At 40.6% G+C, this 17,192-nt stretch overlaps 1 protein-coding gene across 1 annotated transcript in view; it reads left to right on the forward strand.

Annotated features, from left to right (window-relative positions):
• Positions 1-6,593: 6,593 nt before the first annotated feature.
• LOC117964881 (zinc finger protein 721-like) overlaps positions 6,594-17,192 on the forward strand; it is a 30,513-nt gene continuing 19,914 nt past the window's right edge. Inside the window, exons 1-3 of the mRNA XM_059008947.1 lie at positions 6,594-7,097; positions 8,009-8,953; positions 15,017-15,733. Coding sequence (XP_058864930.1) covers positions 6,617-7,097; positions 8,009-8,953; positions 15,017-15,733 — 2,143 coding nt within the window. The 5' untranslated portion in view covers positions 6,594-6,616. The remainder of the gene's footprint in view (positions 7,098-8,008; positions 8,954-15,016; positions 15,734-17,192) is intronic.

The following is a 17,192-nucleotide window of genomic DNA, read 5'->3' on the forward strand; positions in this document are numbered from 1 at the left end:
ATTTCTGCTTCTGTGCTTCTGGCAGCATTTACAAGTGCTGGAACCAGGCAGCAGCAGAGATGCAGACAGAGGGAGAAGGGAGTGACGTCACATCCGCAGACTGACCGCCGAACGGGGCTGGCCACAAACAACACAAGGAGAACACGTGCAAGGGAGGCAGCCGGGGACACAAGAGACAAGCAAACACAACACACGTGTGCAACCGCACACACACAAAACAACAACACAATAAACAACAAACAATTCAAAAAATAAATTGTACAAGTCCCGCAAGGGCTGATGGGAATCCAGTCCCCTGGTTCTACTTCAACTAATTACGTTTGAACAACTAAAGTCAATTTGAATGTTCATTTAACTTAAAATGGAGGAAAGCAATTTGAGTTTTTTAAGTGAATGTAAATTGATTTCATTTATTTAGAATGACTTTGGGGGTCACAGTACATTGATATATATACACAGTGGTTAATTTGTGCTCAGCCCGGCACCTCTGGTCTTGACGAGGCAAAGCGCCGGCACCTCTTCAGCTATGAGATTTAAAAATGTCATAAAATGTTTTGCTCTCAAATGCGTTGTCTTCCAATTCTCAACAGAGTTCCATCCATTCTGCACGTTCTTGCGTGCGCTAAACAGAGACAGCGCCGTCACGTTACCATTTCAGCTTCGTGCTATAAACATGACACTGGCTGCGATAGAAGGACTGCCACGCTCGTGTGTCGTTTGTTAAACACAAAGAAGCTTACCTGATTTGAAAAACGTCTTGAACGATTAAAGCAAATTCCACACTACTGGGTTTGATTGAATGAGTCGCCCACAACAAGCTTCAATATGAAAGCTGAACATTAATTTCAATAAACACGTTTTTAATGAAAAACAAATTGTAGCCTACTTCACTATAGTAAAAACTGGCTTCTGTTATTTTTAATTTTCCACTGCTTCCCATAATACCACTGCTTAATAACAGGAAGAACATTTTATTTAGGGTTAGTGTTGAACTTAAACGCGTTGGTGCTGCCTGTCTCCCTATCCCCACGCAGGAACATTACCCTGCTAACCTCCCCTATTCAGCCATCAGCGGAGATGATTCAACCACGAACAGCGACAAAAGTGCAAAACAAAAACTACAACTGCAAAAGAGAAAAGGGAACCGATTATCAAGTGTAATAAAACTCTAAGATGTTATTTTGTAATGATTTATCAATGGAAATTACAGAGGCATTGATACAGTACTGTGTGTATTACAGCCGTTAAATATAAAAAGCATGTGAACTCTTTCTTGTGTTAGTTTTGAATGGACGCTGCGCCTCTATGGAGCTCGATGGAGCAGCTGAGACTCAGCTTAAAAGCATAAAAGGAAGGTTTTATCATAATATCCAGAAAGAGGTGAATAAAGAGTTGTGAAGGAAAGAGGAAAGAGCGTTGGATAGGTTAAGGATTGGGCAGGGTTCTTTAAATAAACATCTTTTAAGACTGGGGAAACATGAAGATGGAAAGTGTGAAAAATGTAAAGTAGCTGAAACAGTAGAACATTATTTATTAAAGTGTGAGAAATATGAGGAGCAGAGAAGGAATGTGGAGAGGAGGCTGAGAGAAATGGAGGTATAGGAAGTCAATATAAAGAACTTGCTAGGGAAAGAGGACGGGAGACTGAATAGAGAAAGGATACTGACGAAATATATAAAGGAAACAGGAAAAGAAGGGAAGTTATAATAAATAAAGATGACAGAAAAATAAAGTAAAACAAAGACACACAAAGGAGTACAGATGGAGGGCGCTCATCATCTAATATAATAGATGGGATGCGTCCTATAGATTAACCAGAAGAAGAGCCTCCGCCTCGGAGCATGCGCACAAACTGCATCCGGGAACGCGGCGCTGCTGGCGTTTCAAACACACAGCAGGAGGTAAACACGGAGCCCTGCGGAGGATTTTATATTTGTGTGTTTAGTTAAACGATATTACATACCCGTTTGTAAGGCGTGGACGAGACTAAAAGGTAAGTTACAGTATTATTCATTTTAATTGAAGGTTATTTGTTTGTGACGCTTTGTTTGTTAAATGAACAGGCGTGACGTCATCAACAACACCGAGTCCATTTAAAATATAACAATTTAATCAATAAAAAATAAGATACCGACGTTTTTATGTTTAATATTAATGACAACATGTTTGAGTCTTAGTGTGTTAGCTGGGTATTTACATTGAGGGGCAGGCGAACTACCGCTATACCATAGTGTGTGTACAACACTGATCAACGAGGGGCGCGAAAACTGACTCATATATATATATATATATATAGAGAGAGAGTTTAGCAGACACCTTTATCCAAGACAACTTACAGAGACTATAGGGTGTGTGTGAACTATGCATAAACAGCGTCTCACCCGAAACACGGAGCACAAGGAGGTTAATAATAGGGTCTGAGTTATTTTCGCAGGTTTTCTTACTGTTGTTAGATTTGTGGGTATAACTCTATAAAGGTTAGAGGTACATCATGTCATATACGTGAAAATCAGGGACATGAAATGAATGCGCACACACTAGGGTTCCATTAAAAAAAAAAACACTAAGTACCCTGAGACTCGCCCTGTTCAATTCAGATTCACAAAAAACACAGAAAAAGGAGAGGTGATGTTTAGGAAAAACAAAACAACAAAAAAAACATTTATTCTTTTTGAAAAAAATGTTTTAGCATGGCCAGCTCAAATCTAGCATGGATACATTTTTTTTTTTTTTTTTTTTTTTTTTTAAATTGGACACAAAATAAAGTAATTATGGCCATATATACAAAACGGACAGAAAAGCAACCAAAAAAAAAAAAGATTAATTGAAAATGTGCAAAAGAAAAAAAGAAAACAACATTCAAATGGTTTGTCCGAGGCACCCTGATTATGTGGCACACGATGGGGCTGCTCACTGTGGCTTGAATAGCCAGCAAAGTGGTAACCAGGGCAACATAACCCTAAACAGCTCCCGGCATCTGAGCCACAAACATGGGAGATTATATATATGTGTGTATGTGTGTATATATATATACAGTGCCTTGCAAAAGTATTCAGACCCCTGACCAATTCTCTCATATTACTGAATTACAAATGGTACATTGACATTTCGTTCTGTTTGATATTTTATTTTAACACTGAAACTCAAAATCAATTATTGTAAGGTGACATTGGGAAATATTTTTAAGAACAATAAAACAAACTGAAATATCTTGCTTGCATAAGTATTCAACCCCCACACATTAATATTTGGTAGAGCCACCTTTTGCTGCAATAACAGCTTTAAGTCTTTTGGGGCAAGTATGTACCAGCTTTGCACACAGTGTCGGAGTGATTTTAGCCCATTCTTCTTGGCAGATTTGCTCCAGGTTGTTCAGGTTGGTTGGACGACGCTTGTGGACCGCAATTTTCAAATAGTGCCACAGATTCTCAATGGTATTGAGATCAGGACCTTGACTGGGCCACTGTAGGACATTCACCTTTTTGTTCTTGAGCCACTCCAATGTTGCTTTGGCCTTGTGCTTGGGATCATTATCCTGCTGAAAGGTGAATTTCCTCCCAAGCTTCAGTTTTTTAGCGGACTGAAGCAGGTTCTCTTGCAGTATTTCCCTGTATTTTGCTCCATCCATTCTTCCTTCAGTTTTAACAAGATGCCCAGTCCCTGCTCATGAGAAGCATCCCCACAGCATGAAGCTGCCACCACCATACTTCACTGTAGGGATGGTGTGTTTTGAGGCATGGGCAGTGTTAGGTTTGCGCCACACATAGTGCTTTGAGATTTGGCCAAAAAGCTCTATCTTGGTCTCATCTGACCACAAAACCTTTTCCCACATCGCAGCTGGGTCACTCTCATGCTTTCTGGCAAACTCCAGACGTGCTTTCAGATGGTACTTTTTGAGTAACGGCTTCTTTCTTGCCACCTTCCCATACAGGCCAGTGTTATACAGAGCTCTTGATATGGTTCACTGGTGCACCATTACTCCACTCCCAGCCACTGAACTCTGTAGCTCCTTCAAAGTGATTGTTGGCCTCTCTCTGGCTTCTCTCACAAGTCTCCTTCTTGTTTGAGCGCTGAGTTTTGAGGGACGGCCTTTTCTTGGCAGTGCCTGGGTGGTGTGATGCAGCTTCCACTTCCTGATTATTGATCCAACTGTGCTCACTGGGATATCCAAACACTTGGATATTATTTTGTACCCTTTCCCTGATCTATGCATTTGTATTACTTTATCTCTAACTTCTGTAGAATGCTCTTTGGTCTTCATTTTCCTTCAGATTCACAGCCTGACCAATGATCCTTCAACAGTGAGGTTTTTATCCAGAAAATGTGACAGCAACTTTAATGGTTCACAGGTGGAAGCCAATGGTAAGGTAATTGTGTCCTCGTTAGGGCAATTTCTTTCATCGGTGTAAACTGGGAGCTTCCACAGCACAGGGGTGGAATACTTATGCAAGCAAGATATTTCAGTTTTTTATTTCTTAAAAATATTTCCCAACATAAAATCAATGTCACCTTACAATAATTGATTTTGAGTTTCAGTGTTTTAAAATAAAATATCAAACAGAACGAAATTTCAATGTACCATTTGTAATTCAGTAATATGAGAGAATTGGTCAGGGGTCTGAATACTTTTGCAAAGCACTGTATATGTGTGTATATTATATGCACACATTATTATTTCAGCAAAAATAAACTGCCAGTACATTCTGGGACTTTCACATGTCTTCCACTATTCCACTTAGTACGATACTAAAATTCTTAGTCCATGGCAAGAGTTAAACTAAGTTAGTCCCGTACTTGGTATCCTCTAGAGGGCAGCAGCAGTTATTTTTGGCTTCGGTGCAATTGATACCTTTTTTAGTACGCAGCTGGGGACTAACTTCAGCCTCCAAGTTCGTTGCAATTGGTATCTAACTTGCGCACTAGTTTAGTACGGAGCTGCGTACTAACCACGGGATCATCCCCAGTTACTACGCTGCTCTCAGTTCAGTGCAGTTGACCCACTGAGGATAAAGGGAACATTGACTGATTTTGCCAGAAAATGCCACGACAAAGATCCCACGTTGCAAATATATCAGCAAACGAGAGACTAAAAGATTTTCATTGCTTTGCTTTGAACACTGTGAAGGTGACGGCCGATGCGATCCACAGGGGAAATTCGACATTGACTTGTTTTGGTCATCGACAGCTGACCGTCTTCTTAATGTGAAAACATTAGCTTTCAGATACATCGATGCAGTAAATACAGCCGATGCCGAGCGCAGCACCTCGCTGTGGAATCTTGTCCTGTCCGATCGGAGGCGTTCTCTTTCGGAAGACAAACTGAAGGAGCTGGTGTTCCTTTATATCAATCATGGAATTTAGAAAAAAAATCAATTGTTTTCTAGTTATTATTTTTCAACTTATGCTAGTATTTTCATATTCAGTATGAGAGAAGGACCCAATACAACTGCACAATAGTTTTGTTACTTTGCACACACTTGTTCAGAGATACTGCATCATTTTGGATATTATTTTTTTTCTGTGCATAATTCCCTGGGGTGTAAGAGATTTGAAAGACTTTAAGAGAAGATTCAGGCAGTTGAGAGCATGAGAGTGCATTGTCAGATTGTGTGTGTGCTTTTCTTCTTTATTTAAAAGTGGTTTCTGTGAAGTGGTATGGTTTATATATTGCTTATGCTGCTTTAGTATTGACTTCAATATAATGCATGCTGTATGTTTTCTAGGTTTGAAAGTGCTGTTGAAAAAGTTACTGAAGTTTATTGTAGTTTAATTAAAATAAAAAAACATTTAATCAGGAACCTTTTTGTGACTTTTTGCCCCTAGAAGGATGTTATTAGAATAGTCGTAACTGATAATTGATAATCAAATTGACTTGTAAAAGTGATAATGTCTCATCACTAATCCATGCCTCCGATATGATACGCTAGTCATTCACAATACAGATGTAGCTTGTAGATTCACAATGTAGATGTAGGAGGCTGTGTGGTCCAGTGGTTAAAGAAAGGGGCTTGGAACCAGAAGATCCCCGGTTCAAATCCCACCTCAGCCACTGACTCACTGTGTGACCCTGAGCAAGTCACTTAACCTCCTTGTGTTACGTCTTTCGGGTGAGTCGTAATTGTAAGTGACTCTGCAGCTGATGCATAGTTCACACACCCTAGTCTTTGTAAGTCGCCTTGGATAAAGGCGTCTGCTAAATAAACAAATAATAATAATAATAATAATAAAATAGCAGAGTGAAAAAATAAAAATGAATCTCTGTCAACTTTCCCCTGTGTAGTCAGTCTATATCAAAAAGTGTTCTCTTAGGAGGTATTCCTACATGCAGAGATTACTGGGTATGTTCCAAATCTGAAACAAATGTTAGAACATGTTGCTCGAAAGAAATCTGCAATAAATAATATATGGAATGGATACATTATGTAAACATTTCAACAGGTAAAATTCTCTGGTATTATGAAGTTATTACAAGAGATTGTATGTCCTTTCATTAGCAAAGCCACCCCTGCTATTAAGGACAGATGTTGTCGACCCCTTGAATGGCCTTCATAACCCTGTATTTAAATAAATACATGCATTTGTTTTTCAGCTATTAAACAGAATCCCGTGTGCTGCCATGGACAGTGTGAAGATGGAATCTGTCCAGATTAAAGAGGAGTTCCCTGAACTTGAACTGGTCCCCATTAGAGTGGAGTTCTCTGGGCTGGCTTCCCTCCCCATTAAACAGGAGCTCTGTGAGATGCAATGTGACAGCAGTCAGCCAGAGGTCTCTGACATTAAAGCTGAGCACATTGAATTGGAGATCCCCCATACAGAAGAACCCCTTCCTGTTAAACAAGAAGAGGTGCTGGAAACTGTCCGTATTAAATGGGAGCCCCTTGAAGTAGAGTTTGAGCACATGGAACCAGTGAAGGAAGAATCTGAGGACTTCAAACCAAACATCCCTGAGCAGGAGCCTGTACGCCTGCGGGAGTGTAGCGTGGTGCTGGAGAGAATCTGCGTGAGAGAGCAAGGCGCTGGAGAGGAAGGCTCTCCCAACAGCATGCAAGGAGGTGGAAAGGAAGACGGGCGCTCCCATTCAGAATGCAGTCTAGCAGGTGAGTGACTCCCAGTAGCTGTGACATTGTCATTCTAGATTGCGTGATATCCACAGTGTGGTTGAGAGGGAGGGAGGGAGCATGTAGGTTACATTACTAGCTGTTTGTTTTTTGCTGTACCACTCCAACCAGTTCAAGATAGGACTCGCTACTGGTGAACTTCAGATACAGGTAGAATGTAGTCATTGCTCTGGGAGTGGGGAGAATTATACCAAGGATTAGAAACACTAAAGTACTGTATATATAATTATAAATATTCAGTGTAACAGTATATGGATATTTTTGTAAATGCGTAAAGTAATGCTATTTAAAGATATAATTGTAGCATGTGTTGGAGGAAATAGACCTGAAACGTCACAGGAGGTCTTTGAAGGCAGATTTTGATCCCAGGGCTCGGTTTCACCAGCATCAGTCTTTACTGACTGCTTTTACACATAAAGCAGAGATGCCAACAGCTACGATTTGGCTGAAGCAGATACTATTTGGGAGGTTCTGCTGCAGCGCTACGTCAAAGAGGTATAATACTGTAACTTGTATTAAATAAATAGATGATGTGTACTTTACTGACTCTGCTTTTACACATAAAGTAAAGGCTTTGTTTAGTTGTTTTTTTTAAGCTGTTGTAACCTATTGCAAGCCCCCACAGCTGAAATTCACATGTTTTAATACACTCCCCCACCTGCCCTAAGCCAGGGATGGAAATAAGACTCCTGTTGCATAGCAGATTCACCTGTTCCAGGTTTTAAAATGAGCCTGATTAGCCCCAATGTATAGGTAACAAGCACAGGTGTGTCTTATTAAACTGCTAGTAAAACCAGGAGGGGATCAAACTGCTATGCAAGGGGAGCTTATTTCCATCCCTGCCTAAGCCAGCAAGCAGTCCCTCTTACTTTCCTGTTCGTATTTTCCAGGTTCCAGTCCAGCAGCTAAAGCGAGGGCGGGCGCTGGAGAATATCCTGACTGTGGGAAAGGTTTCACCCAGTTAGAGCATTTTAAAACACACCAGCGAACTCACACAGGAGAGAAACCGTATCACTGTTCTGACTGTGGGAAGAGTTTTAGTAGGTCAGGAAACATGAAAGCACACCAGCGAATTCACACAGGAGAAAAACCGTATTGCTGCTCTGACTGTGGGAAGAGTTTCAGTCAGTCCGGACACCTTGTTTCACACCAGCAAATTCACACAGGTGAGAAACCGTATCGCTGCTCTGACTGTGGGAAGAGTTTCATTAGGTCAAGAGACATGAAAACACACCAGCAAATTCACACAGGAGAGAAACCGTATCGCTGCTCTGACTGTGGGAAGAGTTTCAGTTACTCAGGAGACATGAAAAAACACCAGCGAATTCACACAGGAGAGAAACCATATTCCTGCTCTGACTGTGGGAAGAGTTTCAGTCAGTCCGGACACCTTGTTTCGCACCAGCAAATTCACACAGGAGAGAAACCGTATCGCTGCTCTGACTGTGGGAAGAGTTTCAGTTACTCAGGAGACATGAAAAAACACCAGCGAATTCACACAGGAGAGAAACCATATTCCTGCTCTGACTGTGGGAAGAGTTTCAGTCAGTCCGGACACCTTGTTTCACACCAGCGAATTCACACAGGAGAGAAACCGTATCGCTGCTCTGACTGTGGGAAGAGTTTCAGTTACTCAGGAGACATGAAAAAACACCAGCGAATTCACACAGGAGAGAAACCATATCACTGTTCTGACTGTGGGAAGAGTTTCAGTCATTCAAACAACCTTGTTTCGCACCAGCGAATTCACACAGGAGAGAAACCGTATCGCTGCTCTGACTGTGGGAAAAGGTTCCATCTTAAACAAGGACTTCAAAAACACCAGCGAATTCACAGAAGAGAGAAACCTTAAAGACTATGTTAATTGGGACTGTTCTATCATGAAGAAAAAAATGTTAACCTTGCATTATGAATTTGAAACAAAAACACTTTGGAAATGTGAAAAAACGCCAAGTTCTCAAAAGAGCCCAGCCATTTAAAGTAGAGATATCAAAAACACAAGACAAGTTTCATGAAACCATTGGGGCAACCTTGCTCAGCAGAAAGCAAACAGGCACAACTGTAAAACCGATGAGGTCCAAGGTTGCCCCAGTTGTTTCTTCTAACTTGTATCAAAAACACAAGTTAACTTGGAAGAAACAATTGGGGCAACCTTGGCCAGCACCAAGCAAATAGGCACAACTATCAAAGAGGTGGGGGCCAAGGTTGCCCCAATTTCACAACTAACACATTTCTCAGTTTTAATTCAGAAACCAAGTGTTTCTACTAACTTGGCTTGTGTTTTTCAGACACAGTAAAAGCAGATCAAATGCATGAAACAATTGGTTTCTGAATTAAAACTGAGAAATGTGTTAATTGTGAAATTAATTTATAAAGGAGGGACGAAAAGTCAGACGAAAACCAGAAGCCCAAATATTATGTAATGCAATGTAAGGTCTCTCTGAGAATTATTATTTATTTATTTTTTTTAAAGAAAAATAATCTTCCAACTGAATGTGCATTTAAGATTGAGTTCCAGCGCTCTGCCTCTCTGAGTCCTTCTCAGTGCTGGAGATTGAGTTCTAGCGCTCTGCCTCTCTGAGTCCTTCTCAGTGCTGGAGATTGAGTTCTAGTGCTCTGCCTCTCTGAGTCCTTCTCAGTGCTGGAGATTGAGTTCTAGCGCTCTGCCTCTCTGAGTCCTTCTCAGTGCTGGAGATTGAGTTCCAGCGCTCTGCCTCTCTGAGTCCTTCTCAGTGCTGGAGATTGAGTTCTAGCGCTCTGCCTCTCTGAGTCCTTCTCAGTGCTGGAGATTGAGTTCTAGCGCTCTGCCTCTCTGAGTCCTTCTCAGTGCTGGAGATTGAGTTCTAGCGCTCTGCCTCTCTGAGTCCTTCTCAGTTCTGGAGATTGAGCTCTAGCGCTCTGCCTCTCTGAGTCCTTCTCAGTGCTGGAGATTGAGTTCCAGCGCTCTGCCTCTCTGAGTCCTTCTCAGCGCTGGAGATTGAGTTCTAGCGCTCTGCCTCTCTGAGTCGTTCTCAGCGCTGGAGATTGAGTTCTAGCGCTCTGCCTCTCTGAGTCCTTCTCAGTGCTGGAGATTGAGTTCTAGCGCTCTGCCTCTCTGAGTCCTTCTCAGTGCTGGAGATTGAGTTCCAGTGCTCTGCCTCTCTGAGTTCAACAAGGATGTTTTAGTATTTTGGAAAAAAAAATATCTTAAAACAACCAATCAGCAAGGAGTAATTTTGTCCTCGGACATTAAATTTACATTTGTTTACAAAACCTGATGTGTGATACAATGCTGCAGGAACTTTCTCAAGCTCTGAATATTTTTTAAAGATTTACACAAACATTGCCAACATATTTGAGGCCTAATTCCTTTTTTGAGGTGCAGGCACCCCAGCACGCAAGCCCCTGCAGGACCAACAGCACCAATTAGGCGGCAAGTCGACAAAACTCCTTCATCGTGCCAAGAATGGAAAGAAAACCAGGGTTTAGAAACAACCGCAACGATAAACAAACAAAAAAAGAAACAACATTCATTTATTACATTCTGGAACGAAAATGATATTCAGACTTTGTTTAATAAAGTTTTTTTTCCCTTTCTGCCTGTTCTCTCTGTCTCTCTCCATTGTTTTCAAATGTACAATCATTTGGGGGAATAAAAACGCTCTTCCCATGGTCTGACACCTCAGTGGCCAATGACAAAGCATTACATCACAGCCAGCCAATGAAATTCAACATTACATTTAGGTTGCTTTTTCAGAGCAGCCAGCGAATCAAATAGCACTAATTTGCCTTCAGTTCAGGCTTCCACTTTGCAGTCATCCACATGTCTTTTATTTGCTCAAAATAAACAGGTGCTGTTATTAACTTCTTATTAAATTATGTACACAGAAAACAAGCTGTAAAAGTATGTGTGGCAGTGAAGCCTTTTGTTAATAATCAGAGGTTTGCTAGTTATATTCCTGGATATTAATAGTTAAGACATTTTATAATTATAATAATAATAATAATAATAATAATAATAATCTTTATTTTATAAAGCTCCTAGATGCACGCATCTCAAAGCGTACAAACACAGAAACCACAGAGAAGCATCTATCCATGCAGCATATTAAGAGTATACATAATATAACAAGAAATTACACAAATGAAAACCCAAACCATGATCAAAATGTCTGAACGTACCCATCATTCCCCGGGGCGCATGACGGCTCTCTGCGGCTCTGAGTGGAGGAGGCTGAAGTAGAGATGTTGCAGAGTGATTGTAAATAATGAATACACTGTTAGTTACCTGAATAGGTTTTTCCTGGTATCTGCTGTAATATTGTGAGCTGTGTGTGTGTGTGTGTCGGGTTTACAGTCTACTTCAATTATATTCATCTGTGTTTTTTACTTTCATGGTTCCAAAGTGCAAAACAAAAACAACAACTGCAAAAGAGAAAAGGGAACCGATTATCAAGTGTAATAAAACTCTAAGATGTTATTTTTGTAATGATTTATCAATGGAAATTACAGAGGCATTGATACAGTACTGTATGTATTACAAGCGTTAAATAAAAAAAAAAGCATTCTTGTTGTGTTAGTTTTGAACAGTGTGGTTATGTACATGTTCACATGTTCAAAAACGATTATAGATATATGCTACTTGAAAAAAAAAAGTACACCACCACAGAAAGCCAATTCTTACATTCGTGCATAACATGATCATTCATATAAAGTAATCACCCATAGTTTGTTATATCAGTACAGTGTAATACCACATTATATTTTAATGGTAAGGTTGTGGAAAGCAGATCACTCTCTCTCTCTCTCTGATCACAATGTTAAAAATGCCTGCACGCTTTTCCACGCGTGTGACGACACATTCATGTGACAGACATGGACCAATCAAAACGCGAGACTGTTGTGCGGTTCCATCCCAGAGAGCGGGTGCGCGTCATCATCCGGGAACTCCGAGCTGCTGACGCTTCAAACAGAGCGCGGCGTTTCTCAAACAGCGCGAGATAAACACCGAGCCGTGAGGAGGCGGGTTAATTATTATCATTATTATTATTTGTGTGTTTAGTTAAACGATATTACATACCCGTTTGTAAGGCGTGGACGAGACTAAAAGGTAAGTTACAGTATTATTCATTTTAATTGAAGGTTATTTGTTTGTGACGCTTTGTTTGTTAAATGAACAGGCGTGACGTCATCAACAACACCGAGTCCATTTAAAATATAACAATTTAATCAATAAAAAATAAGGTACCGACGTTTTTATGTTTAATATTAATGACAACGTGTTTGAGTCTTAGTGTGTTAGCTGGGTATTTACATTGAGGGGCAGGCGAACTACCGCTATACCATAGTGTGTGTACAACACTGATCAACGAGGGGCGCGAAAACTGACTCATATATATATATATATATAGAGTTTAGCAGACACCTTTATCCAAGACAACTTACAGAGACTATAGGGTGTGTGTGAACTATGCATAAACAGCGTCTCACCCGAAACACGGAGCACAAGGAGGTTAATAATAGGGTCCGAGTTATTTTCGCATGTTTTTTACTGTTAGATTTGTGGCTATAACTCTTTAACTATAAAGGTTACAGGTATATGTCATACATGAAATGAATGCGCACACACTAGACTTCCATAAAATCAATTAAATAGCCTGAGACGCACCCAGTTCAATACAGATAACAAAAACCACAGAAAAAGGAGAGGTGATTTTTAGAAAAACGCATTTATTGTTTGTAAAAAATCCATTCTTTTCTAGTTATTATTTTTTAACTTATGCAAATATTTTATAAATAAAAATTTGCAAAATATGCAAATATTTTGCAAATATCCAGTATGAGAGAAGAACCCAGTACAACTGCACAATAGTTTTGTTAATTTGCACACACTTGTTCAGAGATACCGCATCTTTTTGGATATTTTTTTTTTCTGTGCATAATTCCCTGGGGTGTAAGAGATTCGAAAGACTTTAAGAGAAGATTCAGGCAGTTGAGAGCATGAGAGTGCATTGTCAGATTGTGTGTGCTTTTCTTTATTTAAAAGTGGTTTCTGTGAAGTGGTATGGTTTATATATTGCTTATGCTGCTTTAGTATTGACTTCAATATAATGCATACTGTATGTTTTCTAGGTTTGAAAGTGCTGTTGAAAAAGTTACTGAAGTTTATTGTAGTTTAATTAGAATAAAAAAACATTTAATCAGGAACCTTTTTGTGACTTTTTGCCCCTAGAAGGATGTTATTAGAATAATCGTAACTGATAATCGATAATCAAATTGACTTGTAAAAGTGATAATGTCTCATCACTAATCCATGCCTCCGATATGATACGCTAGTCATTCACAATACAGATGCAGCTTCAAATAGCAGAGTGAAAAAATAAAAATGAATCTCTGTCAACTTTCCCCTGTGTAGTCAGTCTATATCAAAAAGTGTTCTCTTAGGAGGTATTCCTATATGCAGAGACTACTGGGTATGTTCCAAATCTGAAACAAATGTTAGAACATGTTGCTCGAAAGAAATCTGCAATAAATAATATATGGAATGGATACATTATGTAAACATTTCAACAGATAAAATCTTCTGGATTTATGAAATTATTACAAGAAATTGTATGTCCCTTCATTAACAAAGCCACCCCTGCTATTAAGGACAGATGTTGTCGGCCCCTTGAATGGCCTTCATAATCCTGTATTTAAATAAATACATGCATTTGTTTTTCAGCTATTAAACAGAATCCCGTGTGCTGCCATGGACAGTGTGGAGATGGAATCTGTCCAGATTAAAGAGGAGTTCCCTGAACTTGAACTTGTACCCATTAGAGTGGAGTTCTCTGGGCTGGCTTCCCTCCCCATTAAACAGGAGCTCTGTGAGATGCAATGTGACAGCAGCCAGCCAGAGGTCTCTGAGGTTAAAGCTGAGCACAATAAATGGGAGATCCCCCAGACAGAAGAACCCCTTCCTGTTAAACAAGAAGAGGTGCTGGAAACTGTCCGTATTAAACAGGAGCCCCCTGAAGTAGAGTTTGACCACATGGAACCAGTGAAGGAAGAATCCGAGGACTTCAAACCAAACATCTCTGAGCTGGAGCCTGTACGCCTGCGGGAGTGTAGCGTGGTGCTGGAGAGAATCTGCGTGAGAGAGCAAGGCGCTGGGGAGGAAGGCTCTCCCAACAGCACGCAAGGAGGTGGAAAGGAAGACGGGCGCTCCCATTCAGAATGCAGTCTAGCAGGTGAGTGACTCCCAGTAGCTGTGACATTGTCATTCTCGATTGCGTGATATCCACAGTGTGGTTGAGAGGGAGGGAGCATGTAGATTACATTACTAGCTATTTGTTTTTCCTGTACCACTCCAATCAGTTCAAGATAAGACTCAATACTGGTGAACTTCAGATACAGATATAATGTTGCCATTGCTCTGGGAGGGGGAGGGGATTATACCAAGGGGGAGAAACTCTAAAGTACTGTATAGATCATTATAAATGTAAAGGCTTTAAGTTTATTTGCTTTTTTAAGCTGTTGTAATGTATTGCAAGCCCCCACAGCTGAAATTCACATGCTTTAATCCACTCCACCACCTGCTGTAAGCCAGGGATGGAAATAAGACTCCCATTGCATAGCAGATTCACCTGTTCCAGGTTTTAAAATGAGCCTGATTAGCCCCAATGTATAGGTAACAAGCACAGGTGTGTCTTATTAAACTGCTAGTAAAACTAGGAAGGGATCAAACTGCTATGCAAAGGGGGGCTTATTTCAATCCCTACCTAAGCCTACAAGCAGTCCCTCTTATTTTCTTTCCTGTTCATATTTTCCAGGTTCCAGTCCAGCAGCTAAAGTGAGGGCGGGAGCTGGAGAATATCCTGATTGTGGGAAAGGTTTCACCCAGTTTGGGCATTTTAAAACACACCAGCGAACTGACGCAGAAAAGAAACCGTATCGTTGCTCTGACTGTGGAAAGAGTTTCAGTCAGTCAGGTACCCTGAAAACACACCAGCGAATTCACACAGGAGAGAAACCGTATTCCTGCACTCACTGTGGGAAGAGTTTCAGTCAGTCAAACAACCTTGTATCACACCAGCGAATTCACACAGGAGAGAAACCGTATCGCTGCTCTGACTGTGGAAAGAGTTTCAGTCAGTCAAACAACCTTGTTTCACACCAGCAAATTCACAGAGGAGAGAAACTGTATTGCTGCTCTGATTGTGGGAAGAGTTTCAGTTACTCAGGAACCCTGAAAGCACACCAGCAAATTCACACAGGAGGGAAAACATATTGTTGCTCTGACTGTGGGAAGAGTTTCAGTCATTCAAACAGCCTTCTTTTCCACCAGCGAATTCACACGGGAGAGAAACCGTATCGCTGCTCTGACTGCGGGAAGAGTTTCAGTTACTCAGGAGACATGAAAGCACACCAGCGAATTCACACAGGAGAAAAACCGTATTGCTGCTCTGACTGTGGGAAGAGTTTCAGTCGGTCAAACAGCCTTGTTTCACACCAGCGAATTCACACAGGAGAGAAACCATATCGCTGCTCCGACTGTGGGAAGAGTTTCAGTTATTCAGGAAACCTGAAAACACACCAGCGCATTCACACAGGAGAGAAACCGTATTACTGCTCTGACTGTGGGAAGAGTTTCAGTCAGTCAGCCAGCCTTAAAACACACCAGCGAATCCACATAAGAGAGAAACCTTAAAGACTATGTTAATTGGGACTGTTTTATCATGAAGAAAAAAATGTTAACCTTGCATTATGAATTTGAAACAAAAACACTTTGGAAATGTGAAAAAACGCCAAGTTCTCAAAAGTGCCCAGCCATTTAACGTAGAGATATCAAAAACACAAGACAAGCTTCAAGAAACAAGTGGGGCAACCTTGCTCAGCACCAAGCAAATGGGCACAACTGTAAAACCGATGAGGGCCAAGGTTGCCCCAATTTCACAACTAACACATTTCTCAGTTTTAATTCAGAAATCAATTGTTTCTACTAACTTGGCTTGTGTTTTTCATGCATTTGATCCGCTTTTACTGTGTCTGAAAAACACAAGCCAAGTTAGTAGAAACAATTGATTTCTGAATTAAAACTGAGAAATGTGTTAATTGTGAAATTAATTGATTAATTATTTAACAATAGTAAGCAACACTAAAACAACACCTATGTCTAACTTGTATTTAAATTAGCAAAATGTACTTTTTAAAGGTTGTTGTATCAAATTGAGTTCTATCGCTCTGCCTCTCTGAGTCGTTGTCAGTGCTGGAGCCTTCATCATGTGACGCAGCACCCAGGCAGACTCTGCATTCAGAGGATATAGAGGACTGCTGGGAAAGAGCCTTTTTGGTAGTGAAAAAAACATGAAAATAAAAAGTCACAACTAATCATGCATTTTTTAAAATGATCCAATGTGCAATAAATTTTATTTTTTAGATGTGTTTATTATTTTTATTTGTCATGATTTGTGTATTTTAATGCTGCACAGAATTCATGTTGTTTAGCAAGATGCTGGTTAATCTTCCCCTCTAGTTCCAGCTAGCACACAGCTCCTGGGTATTGCAACACTTCAGCATGTTTAGAGCTTGGCTGCAGTACAGGGAGCTCCTCTTTAACTCTCTCAGGCCCCAGCCAAAACAACCACATGCAGAGCGCAGGCTGCTCTTAATATAAGCTTATCCTCACTGCTCATTGGTCGGGCTTGAGTAGGTGATTTGCATAACTTTCCACCACTCGCACAGCATAGCGAGCCCGCAGGGGGCGGTGCACACACACACACACACACACACACACACACACACACACACAGGAAAACAACAGGCAGCAGCTCATACAGAGAAGTTAGATGTAATTTTTAGTTAGTTTTAAAATGTTTAATTAATTTTAGCAATAAAAAGTGAGCTGAGGAAACAGTGTGAAACCAGCAAGTTATTTTATTAGCTGCAAGAGCAGCATTTCTGCTTCTGTGCTTCTGGCAGCATTTACAAGTGCTGGAACCAGGCAAGCGCAGAGAAGGAGAAGGGAGTGACGTCACATCTGCAGACTGACCGCCGAACGGGGCTAAAACAAACAACACAAGGAGAACACGTGTAAGAAAGCATCCAGGGACA

This window comes from Acipenser ruthenus, chromosome 38, assembly GCF_902713425.1.
Source record: "Acipenser ruthenus chromosome 38, fAciRut3.2 maternal haplotype, whole genome shotgun sequence".
NCBI lineage: Eukaryota > Metazoa > Chordata > Actinopteri > Acipenseriformes > Acipenseridae > Acipenser > Acipenser ruthenus.